Below are 25988 nucleotides of genomic sequence, written 5' to 3' on the forward strand. Positions count from 1 at the left end.
AGTCGGATACCTCCAGTTGATACTCTTGGCGTTTTATAAGAAATCAATTCACAAATCAGATTTGCATTTAATATCTTAATAGGTCTTTAAAAGATTGCCGACCACAAGAAGGCAAGAGTGAAAGTGGGTTGAAATCTGTTCTAATAGTCGCAGACTGTCGTACGCTTTTTAAGAGAGGTCCGGCGCCAAGTGTTTCAGTAAAAAACCAGGAAAGTCTAAAGACGGTGTTAGGGAAGGTTCGGATTCATTGTGCATTCTTGGGACATGACCAGCAAATGAGACTCTCTATCTGACTTAAATAATGAATTAAATTACGTCGGGACATAAGCCAAATAAGGTACAAAAGACAACATCAAACAAACGATTCTTGATTCTGCAGCAAAACTCTCTCGGATTTCTGTCGTGTTCAGAGCAAGACAATAATTATAGAAACAAAAAGACTTTACTAAAGCCAGAAAACTGTACATTTACGTTTTCCAAAAGGGACTTATACGGTGAGTCTGTTTTCAAATTTACGAGAGCTTTCGCCATTAGTTCATTCCGTTCTCTTAAAGTATAGAAAAAAACTTAATTGGACATTAATTTTAATCGAGGGCGTTACTCAAAAAACGGTTTTACGAAAAATAATAATGGAACCATGCCTTTTTTCATCATCAAAATTGTTCATAAACGTTCATTCTTTTTGATTGATGTTGTTATTTATTTTATTTAGCAGTAAAACATTTCTCTTTGCGTTTAAACACATTTCCATCGCCCGTTTCCGAGCAGGAAGATGCATGGTACATTTTAATAGGTTTTAAGAAAATCTCCAAATATTCGATTGTAAAATTGGAAGTAGAAGAACTGTGATCGTGAAAACTGAAGTATACAAATAATCCGTTTTTAATTTCTAAATTCAATATGTTATTCTATCAACATAATGATATGTAACTTTTGTAAAGTCTCTTTTAACCCGAGTTAAAGACATACTGAATATAAAGTGATAATATAAAGTAATTTGGTTCGAAACATAACGAGTTAAGTAGACATTTGTAAGATGTATTAATTATCAAACAGCCTCGGCCAAAAAATAAATCGAAACTGAAGTATGTAAATGTTATTTCAATGATCCAGGAAACTATTTAGTGCAATTTTTTAATGAAAAATAATACAGATTCAGCGTAAACGGCTGGTAATAACCATTCAAGAATGCATGCTGAATATAAAAAGAGTAAACGTTTTTTTAGAAATAGTAATTTAGTTCGAGCATCAGTCGTGCTGTTATAGGATTGACCTTACTGAAAAGAAAAAAAACACACACACATATATTAATAAAAAATGATCCTATTTAAAATTATATTCATACTTGATGTACCTGCATTTTTCTTTTTTGTAAAAAGCGTCTTGATAATTAAGAATAATGAATACAGGTCGCTACTTTAAAAATGGTCCATAACAGTTTTAGTCTTCATTGTACATATTATAGTTCGGTGGTATTATACTTTAGACCGCGGACTATTTGAACGTCCAAACCCTGGCAAATGGATATGTGGTCACCAGATGTCAAACATTAGTGTACGTCAGGTACATATTTAAAAGCGTCTGTCTGTATGTGCATATTTCTGGCATTCACGTTTTGTAATATTTCTTTCTGTGCTATCAAGTCATAGTGCACGTGGGAGTGTATTACACAGGCTGTTGTTCTCTCATTAATAACTTTAATGTTTCGAATACATTTTATCGGAATTTGAAATTGAAAATAATTACGATAATCAGCATACCGCTTTGAACCGTAAAAATGAATAAGTGGCTCATTTTGTACAGTATAATAAAAAACATTTTCTTGTAATAGATCACTTGCTGACATTGGTCGTTTCTGGCTAAGAGTTTGACCAAATATGCATTCAAATATCGTCAAGTATCAATCAAAATGAAATTTATTTTGTGTTTCTAATTTCTCTTAGTTTTGTCAGAAATAATACTTAAAAAAAACGCGTGACCAAATTTAATTATAGCGTTTTTATTCCAAAAGCTTAGTCGACCACATGCACGAAGCAGCAAATGTAATTCTGTTTCTGTCTGTTATTAAAGAAATATAACACAACACTGAGGGTCATATGACATTATAGGGACCGGTCAGTCAGCCACCGAAAGTGAATATGGACCGAGGCGTAAGCGTTCACTTTTTGGTCCTTATAATGCCATATGGCCCGAAGTGGTGTAGTATATTTCTTATATTATACCGAACATTTTATATTACCATTCAATATTTTTTAAGCGATTTAGATGTGTTTTATTGAACTAAGCTAATAATGTTTACTTGCGACAAATTGTCGCCGTTGTGAAAATAACATGCCGCACTTACAAGTTGTAGGACGTCAGCGGTCCATATTACATTTTTGGTGAGGTCTAGACCATCCAAAAAAATGTATGGACCTCTGACGTCATAAAAACTGGATTTTTATCAAAATACTTAAGAAATATTACACACCAATAAGGGTCATATGACATTATAAGGACCGGCCAGTCAGCCACTAAAGGTGTATATGGACCGAGGCGTTAGCCGAGGTCCATTCACCTTCGGGGGCTGACTGACCGGTCCTTATAATGCCATTTGGCCCGAAGTGGTGTGTTATATTTCTTATATTATACCGAACCCTTTTCATTACAAGACAATATTTGCGATTTATATTTGTTTTATATAACAAACCTGATAATGTTTACTTGCGACAAATTTTCGCCGTTGTGAAAATAGCAAGCCGCACGAAGCAATTGTATGACGTCAGCGGTCCATATTACATTTTTGGCGAGGTCCGGACCGGCCAAAAAATATAATATGGACCGCTGACGTCAAAAAACTGGATTTTCATGAAAATACAGTGACATACGGACCGATCGAGATTATATATATAAAGAAGGGACAAATTTATGTGAGGTATAATATAATGATATACTGACCGATCAACTTTATATGCACAAAGAAGTGACACATTTATGTAAGGTATATGATATGTGTATATGAGAATAACTTTGCTTCAAACATTTTACTTCTTTCAACGAAATTGTTTAGGTCGTATCAAAGTTATGACACTCGTTATGATTTGTGCTGACACCATTCTGCACATGCTTACCGGTAGGTGAAAGGACGAAAATGCGAAAAAAATATGCGGCGAATTTTGACTTTCTGCCTTCCGGTAAGCATGCACGAATCAACCAAGTCATACCGCTGCATTGTATTGCCTTCCGGAAGGCGAATACAAAAAAAATAGATAAGTGGCGTGAGAAAATGCACCTAATGGCGGAGCGAAGTGGCGCGGCATTATTTTTTCACATCTATGCTCGACAACTTCGAGTATTTTTGCCCCGCCACTTGGCGAATTTTCGCTCAGCCATTTTGCGCATAATCGTTTTAGAAAGATATATTGACAGCATGTCATCCGAAAATGTTGCTTTTTACAACTGACAGTGATTGTCATTTTCAGCTTACTTCTATCCTTATATTACCCTATAAAAAGCATGTCTTTCTGGATCATAACGAAACTTGCGCACCTTAAACTTACAAAACTCATTATTTGGCGTTTATTTTATAAGGATATTTGTGTGCATTTCATCAAAACGTGCTTGTGGCGTAATTAAGGGACGCTATGACGCGAAGTAATATGCAATCACAATCAACGTCAAAAAGTTTCTTAAAATATCTCTATTTGTAGAGTTTCAATAGTTCCGTAAACTTCTGATTTTTTAAAACAATTAAAAAATGTCAAAATCCCAATTGTTTAAAACTATTGATTAAATCAATGAGTGTTGTGCATGACCTTGGGGTTAGGATTCCACTATTACTCTGTGTCGAACACGGCCTGCTTTCCGTAAAAACGTTTCACACGTACATCTGACAAAGCAGATCAAGGTTCTAACCCTGCCTGCATGTCTCAATGCGTGCCTTTTGTATTACTTCCCGCGACGTCTATCGCAGGTGTATAAGAATGTTTAATCATGCAATTCTAAAGAAAAGGTTCAGAAACTTTCAATATATAATCCAATTTTGTTTGGTTTAAAAATATATCCCATTTTGAAGAGTTTACTGATTTCAATGGTATGTACATACAACCGAACCCCGTTCGCTCGAACACCTAGGGACCGGCGAAAATACCTCGAGCCTCTGAAAATTAGAGCCAAGCGGGAATGCTTACATTCAGTTTAAAGAAATCGGACCTTTACATCCAGTTCGAGGCAACGAATATTTCGAGTTAAGCATGTTCGAGCCAACGGGATTCGACTGTACATGGTTTCTGTCGGAACACTGTTAAGCGGTCATCGATAAAAAAGCAACAATTTGCTTTGTAATATAGAGGTCGTGGGTTCAAAGAAGTTAAGAAGATTTTATATTTTATTTGTCGGCGTGCGGTTCGTGGCTACTGGACCTTTAAAGTTAACAACTATCAAATGACCAGTAGACACACGGTGAAGAATCGAGCCATAGTATAAACGGTATAACGCAGCAAGTGCGCTCAACTTCGAGGAAAAAATAAGTGCATTTTTTTAAAATATCCATTTTTTCTCTCTTGAAACCATGACGTGTATATGACGTGTACGTTATATGACGTGTTCGGTGTATGCCGTGTACGGTTCATGACGTGTACAGTCTATGACGTGTACGGTATATGACGTTTACGGTTTATGACTTGTGCGGTATATGACGTGTACAGAATATGACTTGTACGGTATATGACGTTTACGGTATATGACGTTTACGGTTAATGACTTGAACGGTATATGACGTGTACAGAATATGACGTGTACAGTATATGACGTGTACGGTATATGACGTGTGCGGTGCATGAGGTGTTCGGTACATGACGTGTACGGTACATGACGTGTACGGTATATGACGTGAACGGTACATGACATGTTCGGTATATGGTGTGTACGGTATATGGTGTGTACGGTATATGACGTGTACAGAATATGACGAGTTCGGTATTTGACGTGTACGGTACATGACGTGAACAGTATATGACGTGTACGGTACATGACGTGTGCGGTACATGAGGTGCTCGGTACATGACGTGTACGGTATATGACGTATATGGTACAGGACGTGTACGGTACATGACGTGTTCAGTATATGACGTGTACGGTACATGACATGTTCGGTATATGACGTGTACGGTATATGACTTGTACGATACATGACGTGTGCGGTACATGACGTGTGCGGTATATGACGTGTGCGGTATATGACGTGTTAGGTATATGACGTGTATGGATTAGGACGTGCGCGGTACCTGACGTGTACGGTATATGACGTGTACGGTATATGACGTGTACGGTATATGATATGTACGGATTAGGACGTGCGCGGTACCTGACGTGTACGGTGCATGACGTGTACGGTATATAACGTATGCGGTACATGACGTGTACGGTATATGACATGTTCGGTATATGACGTGTACGGTATATGACGTGTACGATACATGACGTGTGCGGTCCATGACGTGTACGGTATATGACGTGTGCAGTATATGACGTGTACGGTATATGACGTGTACGGATTAGGACGTGTGCGGTACCTGACGTGTACGGTATATGACTTGTACGGTATATAACGTGTGCGGTACATGACGTGTACGGTATATGACGTGTACGGTATATAACGTGTGCGGTACATGACGTGTACGGTATATGACGTGTACGGTATTTGCATTAAATAAACCTTTCAATCGGTGGCCCTTTGCGTTAATTGATCATTACGTCATAACGTCTTAAAGTCGTTACATTTTTTTGCTTGATATAGAGTACAATCACGAACCGACAGTAAAGAAACGATTTGGATTTTGGAGATGATTGGATTTAAATGTTTTATTAATAAGCACACCGTGCACATTATGTTTGGAAAGATAATTAAACAATATTTTTAAAATACATATTATGATTCTCGAATTTGAGCACACCTGCTCCATTTCATTCCCCGGTGATTTGATTGAACTCCTGCTTTGGTGACATTTGACCTGTACAAAATTTAGATCAAATGACACCAAAGCAGGATTTCATTCCCATCAAATCACTGTTTCATTCGTGAATACTGAGGCTCGATTCTCCGTCGTATACCATAAAACTGTTAGTCAACACTATTAATGAATCCGCTTCGTCATTCTGATCGTTAAAGGGACGTAAAATAGAGAGCTAAACTTAATTGATTATTTTAGTTGAACACGAAACTGTTTTGTTATATGATTTATTGATACATTGGCTTCTGATTTCCTGCGATGGTATGATAATGTATACGTTTGTATCCATCATCACGCATAACACGAAAAAATAGCGACTGACTCCTTGGAACTGGCTTGTCCGGAAATAAGGAAACTTGTGCTCGTAAATCATCGCGGCTCTTACAGTGTCCGGTGCATCCCAGTGTTAAAATACTTCAACCTGTCCAAGTAGTAACAGTACAACCAGAAACAACTACTTATGACGTTGATCTAAAACATTTTACGCCGTATACATGATCCACTGTCTTCGTCAACGGGCGAGTATCTGCCAAGTTGTTTATACATGCACCCATGAAAGACAAATTTACCGTCCGGACGCAAACACAGTCAGTCAATCTGAAATATCCGGTCCGTCGATATAGTAAAGTGTAGTAAAGATAAGCAATCTACAGTAAGACCACACCAAAGTCAATAGTAGTGAGTGAAACAAAAAAGGACCAACCACATTTATAGAATTATAAATAACATGTACAACATACTTTAGGGAAATTAATCAGGTATTCAGGATGTTTGTTAAAACACATATATAATCAAATTGTAAAGGTAGGAAAATGTTAATCGATAAATGATAGCTTCCTTAAAAAATGCGTGCGGTCTCATTAAAAAATCATTATGTTTTTGTTTACATTGTCTAAGAATAACAGTTAAGGTAATTCCGTCACACGAAACATTCATTTGGTGTGGATATAGACTATATTTGGGCAGAGCATCAAGAAGTTAAGTTTTCATTCAGGAAGTCTGACACCTTTTCTAGGTGGACAGAATTGTAGCAGTTTCCGGTTTGATTCATTCACATTTAATATGATGATAATCTGTTTAAACGGAACCCTGTACTTGACTGCATTAAGTTGAACTGGCTGTGGCCGCGCACCAGATGTTTTTTCTATGATATAATCTAATAGTTTTAGCTCTTTCCTTTTTTAAGACTAATCAAAATGCATACAATTTACCATTATTGCATGTATAAAATCTCACTACTGTTATGTGGTATGAAGCTGATCTGATGTAAAAAACAAAAACTAAGTCTAGCTTCTTTGTCTCACATTTTTGTAACAAATTTACATATTCTCCAAATTATTTTCATATTACTCTTTTTATGTATGCTTACATTTGGAATCGTATGGTTTCTGTAGTTACACTTTCCAAACAGATCTTAATGACAAATAATTTCCACATACATTATGCGGTACGGACTCTGGTAATAACAAATGGCCAAATATTAAAACCTTCTCCTGTACCTATCCCTTTCTAAATGAATTCCGTATCATTAATATGGGTCTTATCTTTGCCCTGATATATATCTGTAAGACGTATTCAATTATGTATGTTATCAAGAGCTAGTTTGAAATCTGTAACATATAAGGGTAATTGCCGGAGTGAATGTTGGTGTGCGCTTTTAAGATAATGAGGAATTTTATACTGAGGGCCGGTGTGTTGAGTGCGTCCTCCGGCCGTGCATCAACATCAATTTAGACGGATCATTATAAACAACCACGGGCGTTCCTCTAAAGAAATAAAAGACCCACCAACAATGTCTTGATAATCTAATTTGCACTTGAGCGCGGGACTCCATTTGTGACGTGAAAATTGAATTGAATCACTAGAAACTAGTTTGCATAGATTGTTTTCACATTACATAAGTTGTCAGCCAATAGCAAAGCACATAAAAGCGTCGCAGAACGCCAAGCTCGTTCTTTTCAGTAACGCAATACGGCAGAGTGAAGGGTGTTAATTATAAACCATGTATAGGTTCGCATATGTCACGATATTATTGTTTTACTTAATGTTGCCTAGCCTCGGATTCGGCTATGGATCACACTGCAGGTATGTCATAAAAAATTATTTTGTTTTATTTTCAATATTGTTGTTGTTGAAAGTGGTGGTGTTGGTTGCAGGCAATGCCGACGTGGTTGACCTGGGAGCGGTTGTTGCTGTTGTTTCCGATGGTGCTACTGTTGCTGTTAACGACGCCCTGCCACACCCGGCCGAGGCGAAGGTTTTGTGAGTAAGTCGACCCAAATGACAAATAAATCAAATGAACAATAATGACGGTTAACATGTCTGTTATAAAAATTACCTTGTCAATATGATACAAACATTAATGTCAATATTGGTGTTATCTGGAATGAAATAGTACCAATATTTAAATGCGTAAACTATAGGTTCATGCAAAAAATATAGCAATATTTTGGCGATTTTTTAACTTGTGAATATGCAAACTTTTATGGCATTACGTAAATTACGTGTAAGCTATTTTGTAAACGTGCTTATCAAAACAATGATACTGTTTAAGAACATCTAGTTGGTCTTTATTTTAATTTGAGCATCAACCATTTAAAAATTACTAATGAGCAACATTCAAAAACATATCTAGCATTCTGAGCGAAAACAGAAAGGTCATCAATTGCGTATGCATGGAAACTAATCATATTGAAAATGTCATCAGCTAAGGCCAGATCAAAGCCATGCATTATTGCAGAAAATGAGGTAATAAATATGTTATTGAATTTGCCGACATATAGTTTTTGGTTAAAGTAAATAAATTTCTTTTTTCGAAAATGTTTGCTAACTTTATGTTGAAACCTCGCCTACATAACGACATTTTCAAACTCAATATGATGTCGGATCACTATACAAGTCTCCCCTCAGGCATACTATAGATTTTGCATATTATGTTTAAATCTATTCATCGCAAAATAAATAGTTTTTACATGTACTGAGTGTATATACGTTGGAACTGGAATACACTCTTCATTCTACGAGGGCCGCCACAGACGTGAAGAGGCAGACATGCCAAATTCCATGTTTAATTATTTCATAACAACTCACTCGTATAGATGTTTTTATATTAATGGCGTTTTTGTGGTTGTTGATTTATTTTTGACAGACATTTCATATTAATAAGTTTTATTTTTACCAAAATATTTCCTTCTTAGAAGTTGATACGGAAACATATGTACAGTTTGCCCCCATTTTACGTGGAACGCGCGGATAAATGGTGTGCTTGATGGTATGGTGACAATATGTAGGCCAGCAGTACCAGTTCATATATTGTTCTCATCCTAAGATACTCATAATTTGCTGCCTTGACTTATTTGATTAGAGTATTTAAATAGCAAAATATCCAGGGCGGACGCTAGTCACGTGACTTGTTTGTATATTTCCTAGAATAATTCATTGATTGGTAGTATGTAAGCAACAGCAACATTGCCACAAAAAAAACAGGGTGATTAGGCTATAAGTAAGAGAATTAAAATTTGAGAATTGAGAATTAAAAAAAAAAATATATATATATATATATATATATATATATATATATATATATATATATATAATATTTAGATTAAAGGCCTAAGGACCGAATGTAGAATTACATTCACTATACAGGCATTGTTTTAGAAACATTATACATCCATTGTAATTCTGCACTCAGTCCTTGCACCTTTAATCTAAATCTTTTTTTAATCAGTTCTATTTTGGCTGGCAGTTTCCTTTGTAATGATATTATCCGCATCATATTTTGGCTGCCAGTTTCCTTTGTAATGATATTATCCGCATCACATCTTGGCGTAGTTTCCTTTGTAATGATGGTATCCGCATCACATCTTGGCGTAGTTTCCTTTGTAATGATGTTATCCGCATCACATCTTGGCTGGCAGTTTCCTTTGTGTTCATGTCTTTCGCATCATATTTTGGCTGCCAGTTTCCTTTGTAATGATTTTATCCGCATCATATCTTGGCTGGCAGTCTCCTTTGTTTTTATGTCTTTCAAATCATATTTTGGCTGCCAATTCCATGGCAATCATGCTATCCACGTCATATTTTGGATGCCAGTTTCCTTTGCAATCATGGTATCCGCGTCATATTTTGGCTGCCAGTTTCCTTTGTAATTATGTTATCCGCGTCATATTTGAGATGCCAGTTTCCTTTGTAATCATGTTATCCGCGTCATATTTTGGCTGCCAGTTTCCATGGTAATCATGTTATCCGCGTCATATTTATGATGCCGGTTTCCTTTGTAATCATGTTATCCGCGTCATATTTTGGCTGCTAGTTTCCATTGTAAAAATGTTATCCGCATCGTGGTTTTTGAACGACAGCAAAGTTTGATTCCAAATTAATTTGTCCTAGTCTTTGAGTCATTACAAACTGATTATCCTGTCATTGCCTAAACAGGAGACAGATTATATGGCATGATTGCTTAAAGTTTGGTATGCCCCAGACACCGGGAAAGTTTGAATGCACATTTAAATTAAGTTAAGCATCTTCTTTTCCTTGAAAGTTTTGTGCTGTATGCAAAGTAGTTATTACTGTATTTTACAACAAAGCAGAAGTGTAGATGTAGTAGTAATGTTATGCTGGTTGCATGGTTTAAATCATCCGAGCAATTTGCCAAGCACAATAAATGATTCAACAACATTGTCGGCACTATAAATGCTCTAATTCTAAACTCCAAGACGTATTCTTAATTCGCAAGTTTCAATAATCAAAACGAGTTCATCCATCGAACAAGAACTTTATGCTGGAGGAAAGAGTTTTATTTTATTTTTGCAAATCTAAACATATATTTCGTACGAAAAATAGTAGTTTGGGCAGTCGTGTCTGTATTCACAGAATTGCTATACGCAGTATTTTAGGTCTTAATGCACTTAATTGTGTTGCTATTTCCAGAACTCACAATTTGGGGGAAATCTAATACATTATCCACTTGGGAAACATGCTACCTTTTAGTCAAAGATCAACCTTCATTTTTTAGTTTTATGTTAAAGTGGTCGAGAGAGGCCCAAAATCAAAATGTTTCAGAAGTTCATATTTGATTTAGTTTTGAGGGAAAACATCCTTTGCAATATTTTTGGTTTAGTAAGGAGTTGAGTGAAGAATGAAATGATATTTTATCAAATGTTGGCTCAAAAAGCATTATCAAAGCATTAGTCTTAAATATTTTGAAACAGAAACGTATTTATTTTGTAGTAAGACCTTTCCAAAATATGCATCTTCCCTGAAAAAAGCATTTAATATAAACGTTGCGAGTGTGTTATAGATAAAATAATGTATTCTCTGACATTGTATATTTTATGTCTACTGAGCATTAACTGTTGCAGGTATTGCTCTGTTTCACTACAATACATACATGATGCTGTTTATAAGATATAACGAATACAGTTGAATGTATTATTTTTCTATGACATGCACACCCTGATTTTTAGGTTGTTGCATAAAAGCTTTATTTATCATTGAAACATGTTAGTCTATGAAGTGTAAAAATGTTCTGCTCTTCAATACCGAACGAAATAAAAATCATATCTATTTATCTATCTAATAATCTTATAAAATCTTTCTTTCGTTAGATTTTCTCGAAACCTCATTTCACCTTCACATGTTGCAAATTCTTGCTTAATTTTGAAATATATATAACTAAATAAAATGAAATTTGACCGAAATCGGCAAATACTTTATTCCTAAAAACAATCATAGAATGTCAATACGAGGAAGTAAGGGTCCGATTGTACATCACTCATTCACTTTACATTTTTTAGGAATATCTTTTCGCTGTCTCAGCTGAGTTTACCCTTTGAAAATAGCGCATAATGGTTCCCAGTTTTCGTGTGTATATTTAGCATATGAAAGTCACGTCATTAGTACAGATACATTAACCGACGCTATTTTTAAACGCGCTGGTATTTCCGTGGAAGACAACCCCAGTAAGTTTCGAATTTAAAATATACGCAAAAACTGCGAAAGATACATGTGTAGTGATTTGATTTGATACATCAGTACATAAAATCTAATGTGTTGTACACAAAAAAAATCATTTTTTGTAAGTTTTTGACAATTTTCTTCTATTCTTGCAATGGCATGATCTGGTGTCTAGTCCCTTTAATATTCATTAACAGTAATTTTAGTGCAACATTGAGTTACACGACAGACAAAACCACGCTGTAATTTTAAAATCATAATGAATCATTATGTACACATTCTAAAAAATTCCCATTTCAGTTATATAGATCAGTATGAAAACAGTTAAGACCCTGACAGAAATACACAGTTTTATATTTGCCTGCTCCCATATCCAACACGATTAATTAATTGACATGTCTATCCTTTGTTACCAATTATTTGACATTAAAGTGCCATGTCCTAAATCAAATCATGTTAAGGTTCTATATCAGTTTAATCAATTAAGTTTGTTATTTTAGAATTGTTAATTATGTATCGGACAATATAATTTGTCATGCTAAGCAAACTCAATGGCCTTGTTAGGTAAATTCCCCTGATTCTCGCCCTGCCTGATAAAACCATCATTCTCAGGCACTCCGTCTCTGGTTAGTTCATGCTGCTCCATTTGGATTCATTCATTGTATTCGGTCGTTGAGTACTTGACGTTAGTTTATATTAATACAATGACAACTACAGTGACACACACAGTAACCTGGTTTTAGTGATTATCTTGAAGCACTAGGACCATAATTAATAAATGTTGGGGTTACCGTCTTTGAACGGTCGGTCTGCAAAACAGGAGTTCACTGAGTCACCGCCTATGAAAGTTTCGATAAGTCGGAGGTTGAGCATTAAAAAAAACACGCTTAACCCTCAATGAATTATATATAGAAAATTTGTTTAATAGACCAACCAACATGTGTTCCTTTCTAACATTTGCTGTTTTGTATCTGCTACACTCTGATGTCTTCCATTTAAATGTCCTTGCTATGTGGTCGTGTGTTGACTGTGTAACAATCGGGATTCTCTCATCGGTTTAGACCTCGCCATGAACTCCACTGTTTTTTACTGTCCGTTTAGCGGCGGTTACCTCAACATTTATTGATTAACGGTGCTCTGATAGTGTATGGACTACTGTTGCAGTGTGCGTCCCTTGGTGATTGTCTGCTTGACTTTGGCATTTGACCCTTGTATCATAGGTTTATCACTGTATAAGTAGTTCCCTTTGCTTTCTGCTTACGATAGTATGTGTTTGTTTAGTTTTAGTAAATGTTTTACCTGATTTAATGTAGCTCGATGGTAATGATATCCATGAATTATACCAGTGACCAGGCAGTGTCAGTTTCCTTGATATAGCAGTGCTGGTGTCCACAATTGTTTGCCTCCTCAATTCAAAGCTCTAGAGTTTCATTTTAGGGGTGGACGCTATTTATAAGCAGAGCTCCGGATTTCATGTTTTAGGAGCTAAAATGTATACAAAAGTAGATAGATTTTAGTGAAAATATCTTGCGAACTGTGTGTGCTCGGATTAAAAGGGCCCTTTGATGAGCTTTAAGTTAAAATTGTATCATTCCCGTCCCAAATAGTTCTTTGATGTGTATTTTAGATCGAATCAATTGGTCTAAAGTCGCTAGTTGAGATGCTTTTCTCCAGCTTGCGAACCAACTGAAAGGATTCTTTCAATTATTAAATTTAGAAGACTATATCCAGATATACCAACTGGAAAATGATAACAATGGTGATGGTTTTATAAAATGCTTAAGCAATTCACGCTTGAACAATACAGCAAGAGCCATAATAATGTTATAAAATGCTTGAGCCCATCTGTTTGAGCGCTGTCAGTGATCATTGCTATGCAAGTGCCACCAATCATTCCACGATTTTTTTACATTTAATACATCATCTGTCACAATTTGCGCATTATTTATGTTTCATGGACAATATTGTTTCTTCTTTAAGAGCGAGAAAGATCAGTGCCAGTCAGAATTAGCAGAACTATGCGAGATGGGACTTCTTACAATTTTGCTTTCAACCTGATCTGATAACTGCTCACAAATTGTCTCCAGATTTGCAAACATATTACGTCCATAAATAAAAGAATTTCCTTATCCTTAAAAGTTTGGTAACTTGAAATTTAGGCAATCATCATATTTAACCCACTGTACATCGTCGTCAACAACTCCCTTGGCACCGTTTGTCCAATGTTTAAACTATTTCTTCTCGATTGTAGCCTGCTTATCCATCTATCAACCTTGTAAAAATGTCTAGCCTGGAACCATTCAGACGTTCTTATATTCTTGACTTTAGGTTATAAAATTCAACAGTTTTCTTCTCTGAAAGCAGAAGGCATGATGTTAAATGTTTGGTATATAATATCGTCCAGATAATAATGGATGCTTGATTAAATGACGCAGATGTTAATATCAGATATTGTATATATATGTTTATATATGTACTTAAATAGAAAAATGTATTGCCCAAATCTTTTCTTCACCCAGAAGTCCAAGTTGTCGGTTTTTCTGACCATTTCAATTTTCACATTTGTTCTACAAAATGTAATTGATGCTATAACGTTTTTCAATCTTTTTCTCGGACATGCAAAACATGTAATGGTGATAACTATCTCATATAATGCATTTGTCTTTTCGCAGATTCGCATTAAGTCAAATAAACATGTGGGGTTTTTTAGTTTTTTTTTACAAAATAAATGACGCTGTTGACTGTTTGTTAGGACGGCTAAGGCATTTGACATTAACAACTGGCTTGTTGTTCATAACAAATTGTTTCTTAAAATGATGTCCTGTAGTCCGGGTTTGTCCAGTCTTCCGAAAGCTTGTTTCTAAAGATCTGATTGGGAATTAAACTCCAAAAGGCGACTCTTATGTAACAAAACAACCTTCATCAAAGATGTTTGGCACCACACAAGACTAGTTGTCCTCGCATTTTTTTTAAGAAATTACCTTGGTTTGCTAAATCAAGATCGTTGGTGTATTCACAGTGTATAGAAAAAAATATAAGAACAACTCAATTCATATTGCAAATATTAACTGCACTTTGCGCTATAAAACTTTCTACTCGTATAAAGCGGCAAATAACAGGTTAAAAACTAGTTATGAACGTTATAATTCACGTGCTAGAATATTATGTATTTATGCAATAAACGCCTAAATGTAGCAATCAATCTGGCTAAGATTTTTATTTCAGTTTGAACACAATGAAAACAGCTCAGACTCTTACAAAAGTACAACGTCTTGTAATGGCCTGCCCCGAGATCCCTTGACATTTCTATCCTTTGTTACGAATAAAATAATGTGACGAATCCTGTACATTAAAGTGTCATGTCCTAAATCAAATTATTATGTCTATCAGTTTGATCAATTAAGCTTGTTATTATATACTTGCGAAAAACGTATCCGACAACTGATTTGTCATGCTAAGCAAACTCAATCGCCTTATTAAATAAATTCCCATAATTTTCGCCCTGTCTGATAAAATCATCAATCTCAGGCGGACCGTCCCTATTCATTTACTTATTAAATTAAATAGTAGCTTTGTAATTAAACCTATTTATACTTTCATCTTTGTAGTTCAGTGGGAGATATCCATACCTTCAACTATGTAGTTCGGTGGGAGATATCCATACCTTCAACTATGTAGTTCGATGGGAGATATCCATACCTTCAACTATGTAGTTCGATTGGACATATCCATACCTTCAACTCTGTAGTTCGGTGGGAGATATCCATACCTTCAACTATGTAGTTCGGTGGGAGATATCCATACCTTCAACTATGTAGTTCGGTGGGAGATATCCATACCTTCAACTATGTAGTTCGATTGGACATATCCATACCTTCAACTATGTAGTTCGATTGGACATATCCATACCTTCAACTCTGTAGTGCGGTGGGAGATATCCATACCTTCAACTCTGTAGTTCGGTTGGAGATATCAATACCTTCAACTATGTAGTTCGATGGGAGATATCCATACCTTCAACTATGTAGTTCGCTGGGAGATATCCATACCTTCAACTATGTAGTTCGGTGGGAGATATCCATACCTTCAACTATGTAGTTCGATGGGAGATATCCATACCTTCAACTATGTAGTTCGGTGGGAGATATCCATACCTTCAACTATGTAGTTCGGTGGGAGATATCCATACTTTTAACTCTGTAGTTCGGTGGGAGATGTCCTTACTTTTAACTCTGTAGTTCGGTGGGAGATATCCATACCTTCAACGATGTAGTTCGGTGGGAGATATCCATACCTTCAACTATGTAGTTCGGTGGGAGATATCCTTACTTTTAACTCTAGTTCGGTGGGAGATATCCTTACTTTTAACTCTGTAGTTCGGTGGGAGATATCCATACCTTCAACTATGTCGTTCGGTGGGAGATATCCATACTTTTAAATCTGTAGTTTGGTGGGAGATATCCTTACTTTTAACTCTGTAGTTCGGTGGGAGATATCCATACCTTCAACTATGTAGTTCGGTGGGAGATATCCATACCTTCAACTCTTTAGTTCGGTGGGAGATATCCTTACTTTTAACTCTGTAGTTCGGTGGGAGATATCCTTACTTTTAACTCTGTAGTTCGGTGGGAGATATCCTTACTTTTAACTCTGTAGTTCGGTGGGAGATATCCTTACTTTTAACTCTGTAGTTTGGTGGGAGATATCCTTACTTTTAACTATGTAGTTCGGTTGGGAGATATCCATACCTTCAACTATGAAGTTCGGTGGGAGATATCCATACCTTCAACTATGTAGTTCGGTTGGGAGATATCCATACCTTCAACTATGAAGTTCGGTGGGAGATATCCATACCTTCAACTATGTAGTTCGGTGGGAGATATCCTTACCTTCAACTATGTAGTTCGGTTGGGAGATATCCATACCTTCAACTATGAAGTTCGGTGGGAGATATCCATACCTTCAACTATGTAGTTCGGTGGGAGATATCCTTACCTTCAACTATGTAGTTCGGTGGGAGATATCCATACCTTCAACTATGTAGTTCGGTGGGAGATATCCTTACTTTTAACTCTGTAGTTCGGTGGGAGATATCAATACTTTCAACTCTGTAGTTCGGTGGGAGATATCCTTACTTTTAACTCTGTAGTTCGGTGGGAGATATCTATACTTTCAACTCTGTAGTTCGGTATGAGATATTGCGTTTGTTAACTTCAGACATTTACTGTCGCTTCGACTTAGGTTATCAATGGATTGGTATGCTCTGTTGCTCAAGTACTTACTTAAGTTTTCCGGTGATGTACGACAGAATAAGACATTTTAGTTCAGCTTTCCTTCATCAGTGTGACGTTTAATTCTCGAAACCTACGGAACCCCTGAAGTAACATTTTCAAATATATTTCAAAATAAGGAAAAAATGAAAATTTCTGCGGAAAATGTATGTTAATGTCATATCAGGGACTCCGTAGAAACCCGGTGTTTTCGACCTATATGAATAAATATAGTTGAAATCGTTTTGCGCCCAAGTCATTATAGATAAAAGTTATTATTTAACTTAAATCATTACAAAAGCGTTATAATCCTCTTTATTACAATACGGATGAAACCATCTATGTGAGAACGTCTTGCTGCCAATGATTCTGGCATAGCAGCGGAGGGTGTTAACCGCCCCGCCAGATAGAGGCATCAGGTTTTCCTTGGTCCGTGTCCACCGTGCCTGCCTATCGCTCATATGTAGACAACACAACTACTTATCATTCATTATTCGTATGCACTTATCAGCAAAACTCGTTATGCTATGTAAGAAGGGTTAGTGTACCAAAAAGCTGTGCCATACATTTGAAATGGTTTGCTTGTTAATATAGGCCTTCGACATTAGTGATAGAAGTAGTGCAGTGGTATAAAAAGTACAATTTACATATCTCCGTCTAAAAAGACATGAGCCATTCTTGTTCTGTTTTTAAGGTTTGTCATGGTCGTCGTCTGTGTTGTAGCTGAAGTTCATGATTTGTTCAGTACAATGAGAAGGCGTTAGTATTAAAATGTTTTGTTCCATCCATCGAGGATTGAATTACTCTTAGAGTAATAAATTAAAGGGAAATGGATTAATGTGATTAACGGGATGACACTTGTCTGTAATGGGCTACAAGGTTTAGGCAGGGTATTAACAAGCCCCCAGGAGAATCATCCTTTCCCAATTAAAAGAATTTTAGTCTTGTCGTCATGAATAAGTGATGCGAAACTTCTCTAGTATGAAATTTAAGTGGAATTAATTCATTTGCTTAATTGTGATTTACCATAAAGGTATCAAGCCATTTTCGCCTTTGACGTCTTTTTAAATGGCTTAATATCGAGAATAAAAAAAAACAGCGAATTGCAATGGAAATATCTTGTAATGCATGCAACAAACTCAACTTTGAAGCAGCAGCTTAAGTTTGAGAGAATATATTTAGAATTCCACAGCCTCTTAGCTCATGTGCAATGTGTGACCAGTGTCTGGATGAATTAAAACAGAGGCTGAGGGACAATGTTATGCTGTAGGTTTAGAAACTTATGTGACTTTTTACAGTGGTGTTCCAATGCAGTAATTGTATTGGTCAAGGCCATAGATAATAAACGGTATGTGGTCTTAGAGAAAAAATAAAATACGCAACATTTACATGATGGGGAACAACTGTCATATGAAACGTATTAATAATGGAGATCAGGCAAAACGGAAAAGCCTTTGGCTCTGGTCGTATGGTAATGTAAGACTGGTAATAACACGATGGTAACTTCAGTGATAAGCCCGGCAGTCTAATATCCACGGTGATCTTGCTTAATAGCGCAGTCAAAAAAGGTCACAGCCTAACAGCCGATCAAAAAATGTCACACGAGACAACGAACACTGTTCATATAAATATCAAAAATTAATTCAGAAATCAATCGTTTATTTCATAAAATGATCTCGACTTAGCATGCATGTACAAAATGCCAAACACTTTAGAATCACAAGAAGTTGTAAATGATTATTTGCTACAAAATGTCGTCGCGAAATGTGTGTCGTATGTGCTTCCAGTATGGGCTTTTATCTATTTAGGTTTGCATTTTCAGCCCTTATGTCATTGCGTGACCAAACTTGGACACGTTAAATAAATGATTTAAGTTTTGAATGTGTATAAACGTTAGAAATGGAAACACGTTGAACTTCTCGTGCATTTTTAAACTGGTACATGTTAGATTTGCACAAAATAACGAAAAAAAGGAACTAAGAGTATTTCAGATTGCGACTAAAATCGACAAAGAGGTTTATTGAAACGGTCCCTTTTCGGCGGTATTCATAAGGCAGCTTAATATGTCCATAGTCAGATTTAAAGAAAAGAACACGTTCTTTAGCATGAACGTATATTCATTACATAAAATTAGTGAAAAAAAGTATTTAAAATATTATTTAGTTACTGTATCATATGACCATGAGATATCCAATTTAGGAAAAAGAATTAAGTAATGAAATGACTTAAGATTTTTTATGAATACCGGGCCAGGCTGCTGAGCCTGTCCGTGTTATTTTCTTTACATACATCAAAACGATAAATATTGCACTTACAGCTGCGATGGGCATAGCCGAAAAGCCGTTAACACTCTGGCTGCACAATAATTAAAATACACAAGGAACCTGACGTTACAAGCCCTGACAGAACTCGCCTAACTTTGATACTCACCTCCAATAAGGTTGATTATTTTTAAAAAAAAACGTTATACTCATGTTGCTTTTCTTTTTGTTTTCAGAAATTACCCGTTTGCTCCGCGATGTATGGGGGTATCAGCGAAAAGAAGTCCATCAAAAACAGATATTTATTCAACTTTAATAAACAAGTAAGCACGTGTTTCGGCCGTTTAAACCAATAAAACGGGCTTCCATTCCTGGAAACAAATATTTGTGCTTGGATTGAGATACCTATAGGTTGATTCAATGACCTTATCAATTTATGTAAGCATCTTTGTTAGAATTGACAAAAATCATGAATTTTAAAGTTGCCAACAAATGATCTCGGAATCCTTCAGGCATAGCATTCAGTTTAGAAGTACTGGCTTTTCTTTGCAGAATATCTGTTTATGCATAGATTGACTTATTGAGACTTTTCAAAGAATTATTGGCTTATCGAGACCATGTGCGTGGCCTTTTAAGTCTTTGTTAAGTGCGGTGATACGGTCTTTGCTCCGTTGAACTGGAGTCAAGTGTGATGATACGGTCGTTGCTCCATTGAACTGGAGTCAAGTAAGACTTCACGGTCTTTGCCCCATTGAACTGGAGTCAAGTGTGACTTCACGGTCTTTGCGCCATTGAACTGGAGTCAAGTGTGGTTATACGTTCTTTGCCCCTTTAAACTTGAGTGTGTTGTGGCTATACGTTCTTTGCCCCTTTAAACTTGAGTGTGTTGTGGCTATACGTTCTTTGCTCCTTTAAACTTGAGTGTGTTGTGGCTATACGGTCTTTGCTCCTTTAAATTTGAGTCTGTTGTGGCTATACGTTCTTTGCCCCTTTAAACTTGAGTGTGTTGTGGTTATACGTTCTTTGCCCCTTTAAACTTGAGTGTGTTGTGGCTATACGTTCTTTGCCCCTTTAAACTTGAGTGTGTTGTGGCTATACGGTCTTTGCTCCTTTAAATTTGAGTCTGTTGTGGTTATACGGTCTTTGCCCCTTTAAACTTGAGTCTATTGTGGTTATACGTTCTTTGCCCCTTTAAACTTGAGTGTGTTGTGGCTATACGTTCTTTGCCCCTTTAAACTTGAGTCTGTTGTGGCTATACGTTCTTTGCCCCTTTAAACTTGAGTGTGTTGTGGCTATACGTTCTTTGCCCCTTTAAACTTGAGTCTGTTGTGGCTATACGTTCTTTGCCCCTTTAAACTTGAGTGTGTTGTGGCTATACGTTCTTTGCCCCTTTAAACTTGAGTCTGTTGTGGTTATACGGTCTTTGCCCCTTTAAACTTGAGTGTGTTGTGGCTATACGTTCTTTGCCCCTTTAAACTTGAGTGTGTTGTGGCTATACGTTCTTTGCCCCTTTAAACTTGAGTCTATTGTGGTTATACGGTCTTTGCCCCTTTAAACTTGAGTCTATTGTGGTTATACGGTCTTAGCTGCATTGAACTGGAGTCAAATGTGGCTTTACAGTCTTTGCTCCTTTAAACTTGAGTCTGTTGTGGCTATACGTTCTTTGCCCCTTTAAACTTGAGTGTGTTGTGGCTATACGTTCTTTGCTCCTTTAAATTTGAGTCTGTTGTGGTTATACGGTCTTTGCCCCTTTAAACTTGAGTCTATTGTGGCTATACGGTCTTTGCCCCTTTAAACTTGAGTCTATTGTGGTTATACGGTCTTTGCCCCTTTAAACTTGAGTCTATTGTGGTTATACGGTCTTTGCCCCTTTAAACTTGAGTCTATTGTGGTTATACGGTCTTTGCTCCTTTAAACTTGAGTCTGTTGTGGTTATACGGTCTTTGCCCCTTTAAACTTGAGTCTATTGTGGTTATACGGTCTTTGCCCCTTTAAACTTGAGTCTATTGTGGTTATACGGTCTTAGCTGCATTGAACTGGAGTCAAATGTGGCTTAACGGTCTTTGCTCCATATAACTTGAGGCAAGTGTGGCTTTACGGTCTTTGCTCCATATAACTTGAGGCAAGTGTGGCTTTACGGTCTTTGCTCCATTGAGCTGGAGCAAGTGTGGATTCACGGTCTTTTCTCCATTGAGCTGGAGCAAGTGTGGCTTTACGGTCCTTGCTCCATTGAGCTGGAGCAAGTGTGGATTCACGGTCTTTTCTCCATTGAGCTGGAGCAAGTGTGGCTTTACGGTCTTTGCTCCATTGAGCTGGAGTAAGTGTGGCTTTACGGTCTTTGCTCCATTGAGCTGGAGCAAGAGTGGATTCACGGTCTTTGCTCCATTGAACTGGAGTCAATTGAGATTTTAAGGTTTTTGTTCCATTGAACTGGAATCAAGTGGGGCTTTAATGTAGGTGATCCATTCAAATGGAGATACGGTCTTTGCTCATTGAACTTGATGCAATTGTGGTTACACGGTCTTTGCTCCATTGAACTTGAGTAAAGTATGGCTTCACGGTCTTTGCTCCATTGATCTGGAGTCAATTGAGGTTATAAGGTTTTTGTTTCATTGAACTGGAATCAAGTGAGGCTTTAATGTAGGTGATCCATTCAAATGGAGATACGGTCTTTGCTCATTGAACTTGATGCAATTGTGGCTACACGGTCTTTGCTCCATTGAACTGGGGTAAAGTATGGCTTCACGGTCTATGCTCCATTAAACTGTAGTCGAGTATGGCAAAACGGTCTTTGTTCTTTTGACTCCATTGCACTGGAGTCATGTGTGGCTATAAGGTCTTTGATAATTGAACTGGAGTCAAGTGTGGTTATACAGTCTTTGCTCCATTGGACTTGATGCAATTGTGGCTATAAGGTCTTTGCTCCATTGAAATGAAGCAAGTGTGGATTCACGGTATTTGCTCCATTGAGCTGGAGCAAGTGTGGCTTCACGGTCTTTGCTCCATTGAAGCGTTTACATGTCGCCTTTTTTGAATAGCCATTCATAATAAAGGTCAATTATGTGACTCTGATTTTTTACTTAAAATTGTTAATTGCTTGTCTGTTTACTCTTCCAAAATTCAACCGCTGATTGCAATACGCGTAATTATAACATTATCTATCGCTGCAATTTATTTATAAGACAATACGTACGTCCACATAAAGACTGATTTACATAAGTGTTCTTGCATTCTTGCTGCATAATCAAGTACGAAATTCAATGTGAATACCAGGCAATGCAAGACTGGACTTCATCTCCATAATAAGGCTAAACCGCATCCATTATACTAATCCGATTGTGTCTGCAGAGTGCTGGAAGAGACGTTACACAGGCGGGCGCCGCGTGACTCGCTGGACTCGAGCGCTGAGGCCGTCCTGTATGGCAGCAAGAATGCAGCGCTCGATACCATAGCAACATTATTTGCAAATTCACGCGTCAAACCAGACACGACAAGGGACAGATTTGTAGTAAGTTTAGGTAGCTTCTTAAAGAAGCATTTAAGAATAAATTTTGAAGGACACTTATTCCCTTGGTAGACGTTTCTTGTTTTCAGACATACACGCTAAAGCTGTCTTCCAAACAGCCCAATAGATATTACGATGAGTAAATCTGCATCTTAAGAAAGACATAATAAAGTTTATTAGTTAGTTCTCGTAAGTAACATTGTAATTAAATAAAATGAAGTTAGACATAACTCTCACCAGGGCCAACGTTTTTTTTTCAGGATTCACGAGAATGGGGCGATACCTTTGATGACTATGGGAGTGAGAATGGACTTTAATACACACTAGTCGTGGATGTATCAGTATTTCCTTTTCTTGAGTAAATACACAAAACCTTATTCCTACAGGTGATGATGGACACTACATAGCACACTTGTGTTTGTGATATGGAACTGAATTACAAACATGTGGTAATGAATCTTACTTCAAGTGTGCATGTGGAAGATTCAAAACTTACAGTTGGTGGATGAACATACTTATTCGAAAGCACGGACATGCTTTTAAATGGAGTAGTTTTTCATCTAACATTGTTTTCAATGCCAAAAATATTGATTAAAAAAATACGTACAACATTTTTGGTTCAGACAATGTGGACGCATCCAACATCCAATTTACAAAACACTTGTACGCAGAGGTCAACCTACTTTTCACACGTCAAATGTTCGTTTTCAGTTACAATGTTAGCATTATTTCGTCGAACAAAATGTCCTATGACATAAAGTGTTTTCAGTGTAAGAAGAAGCGGTCATGCAATGCCTTGCACCTTGACCTTCAATGAATGAGTTTGTCTATTTTAAACAAAGTGTAATACGTTATGAATTATTGGGATATTTATTTTATGCTGTTGGACCTCGTTTGTTTCATTATTATTTTGTCTGTATATATATGTTGTTTATGTTTGTATATTGAGTAAATATAACTTAAAGCTGCACTCTCACAGATTGACCTATTTCACAACTTTTTGTCTCAAAATCAGCTAATTTTTTCATCAATGATTTCAATTCAGTCATATAAGATAAATTACAGTTAAATAGATCTCAATTGTTGGAAATATGTCGAAATTTTCCATTTTCTTAAAGCGATAGTAACGCTATAAGCCATAAAACATCAATTTTTGAACGTAAATATTAAAAACTGGGACCTGAGTTTTTATCAGCAGTCTTATACCACCGGTTTTCAGACATTTATGCACAATTTGTCTCATTCCAAGACAAGCAAATAAAAACTTTTCAAAACGTTCACTCTGTGAGAGTGCAGCTTAAACAAATAATAGTAGAACCGGGGAATATAAAACGATATCTTATAAATAAATGAGTTTTAATCAAGGAAAGTAAAAACATTTATGTCATCGGGGGCAGAATAAATTAACTAATAAACATGTCTTCTGTTTGATTAATTCTAATTATATATTAATTTTGAATTGCAATTGCCTTTGTATGACTTTGCATCATTATATCATCAACTAATTACTATATATTACAGCAGGTATGAGCATACAGTATTTATTATTTGGCATTTATTTGGTCCTTCACAAATCTAATTATTCTAGTGAAAAAATAACAACGTATTGATAGAAAGTTCAAACTTCACTTTTGTTAGGTTCATTGGAATTTTGGGATTATATTTATTGATCATAATAGTAATAATTATGGCAATAATCTTTTTTAAATAGTTTTATCAATAGTTTAAAATTTATTAAAAATGTAAAACAAAAGCAGAAATTCATATTGATATTTCAAAACAAACTAATAGTTAATGTCGAATTGTCGCTCTATTCCTACTGTCGATGTTGATATGTTCTGAATTGCTTAAACTGAAATATGTGTGAATATAAGGATTAACAACAATAAAACCAATTAAAGGACGATGTTATTGCTCACTCTCCGTCTTGCTAAAACAATTTGCTTTACGAAATAATTCACATAGTCAAAAATGGAATTAAGGGTAAGACAATTATTAAACACGTAATCAGAAAAAGGATACACTCAACAGTACCGCAACTAGTTGAAACCCAACAGGTTCTTTTGGCGGTATAACGTGGTCATTTCATGAACTTAACAATTCGCGAGTTCAACTATTTCAACTACACAAATTCGCGATTTCACAATTTCAAATTCACGCATTCGCGATTTAACGATTTCACTATTATGGTACTTGCTATAATACCAACATGCACTGTCGTATGACAAACTGAATTTGCTTGAGATGAAACTATTTTCTACATTTTGAGAAACTGTCTGCAATATAAGCGCATACTGGTACCGTTATACAATTGTATTAAAGTACATGTATGTTCTAATTGTCCACACTTTAAACTTTGAAACCAAGAAGAAGGATCTAGATCTATTCTGTACCGCCTAGCAGAAGGTTGAGATGCATGTGTGTAAAACTAATTTGAAAGTGCTTACTCGGTCAAATCATTTTCTAATCTGCATATTTTCGGACATTAGAATTAACGTGCACACAAGATCATTAACCAGCAGACAACAGTTCACACAAATGTCAAAGTCAGGGTCTTCTACGGCAGCTTGTATCTACTTTGATTATGGAACATTGAGTGGTACACGACGGCGACGCCATTCAAGACAGATTTAGATACAAAAAAGCAACCACACAAGAAATAACAGAATTGTTTTTAAAACAAAACCGCTAAATTATAATACATAAGAAATAGATTAAAACATTAATAGATAGCTCGAAAGTCCAGTTAGGAAACTTTCGATCAGGTAGAACATTTTTTCTTTTTTGTCAAGAGTTTTGAAGTCCAAGGATCACAACACATACAAATTGGGTTTGTTTTTTTCGCGCTTCTGTATAACGTTCAACACATAATTGATTGCTGGGAGGCTAATACATTCGTAGGTTGTTTTTATTCGACGTCCGATGGTGCCACGTACGGAGTCCCTTTTCCAGACTTTACACAATCCAACAAAGAGTGTGAAAAGTCTACATTCTTGATCTGATA

General features: G+C 36.3%; 1 protein-coding gene across 2 annotated transcripts; it reads left to right on the forward strand.

Moving 5' to 3' along the window:
- Positions 1–24888, forward strand: LOC128231925 (uncharacterized). 2 transcript variants are annotated; one of them, XM_052945179.1, is made up of 5 exons: positions 1–494; positions 8147–8256; positions 19716–19802; positions 22828–22987; positions 23245–24888. In XM_052945179.1, exons 2-5 carry the CDS (start codon positions 8150–8152, stop codon positions 23299–23301), a joined length of 411 nt encoding a protein of 136 aa, XP_052801139.1. In that variant the 5' UTR covers positions 1–494; positions 8147–8149; the 3' UTR covers positions 23302–24888. The 2 variants fall into 2 exon arrangements, with proteins under 2 accessions (XP_052801139.1, XP_052801140.1); XM_052945180.1 differs by lacking the exons at positions 1–494; positions 8147–8256 and adding an exon at positions 7940–8075.
- Positions 24889–25988: the final 1100 nt, after the last annotated feature.

The sequence above is a fragment of the Mya arenaria genome, chromosome 4 (assembly GCF_026914265.1).
Source record: "Mya arenaria isolate MELC-2E11 chromosome 4, ASM2691426v1".
Lineage (NCBI taxonomy): Eukaryota > Metazoa > Mollusca > Bivalvia > Myida > Myidae > Mya > Mya arenaria.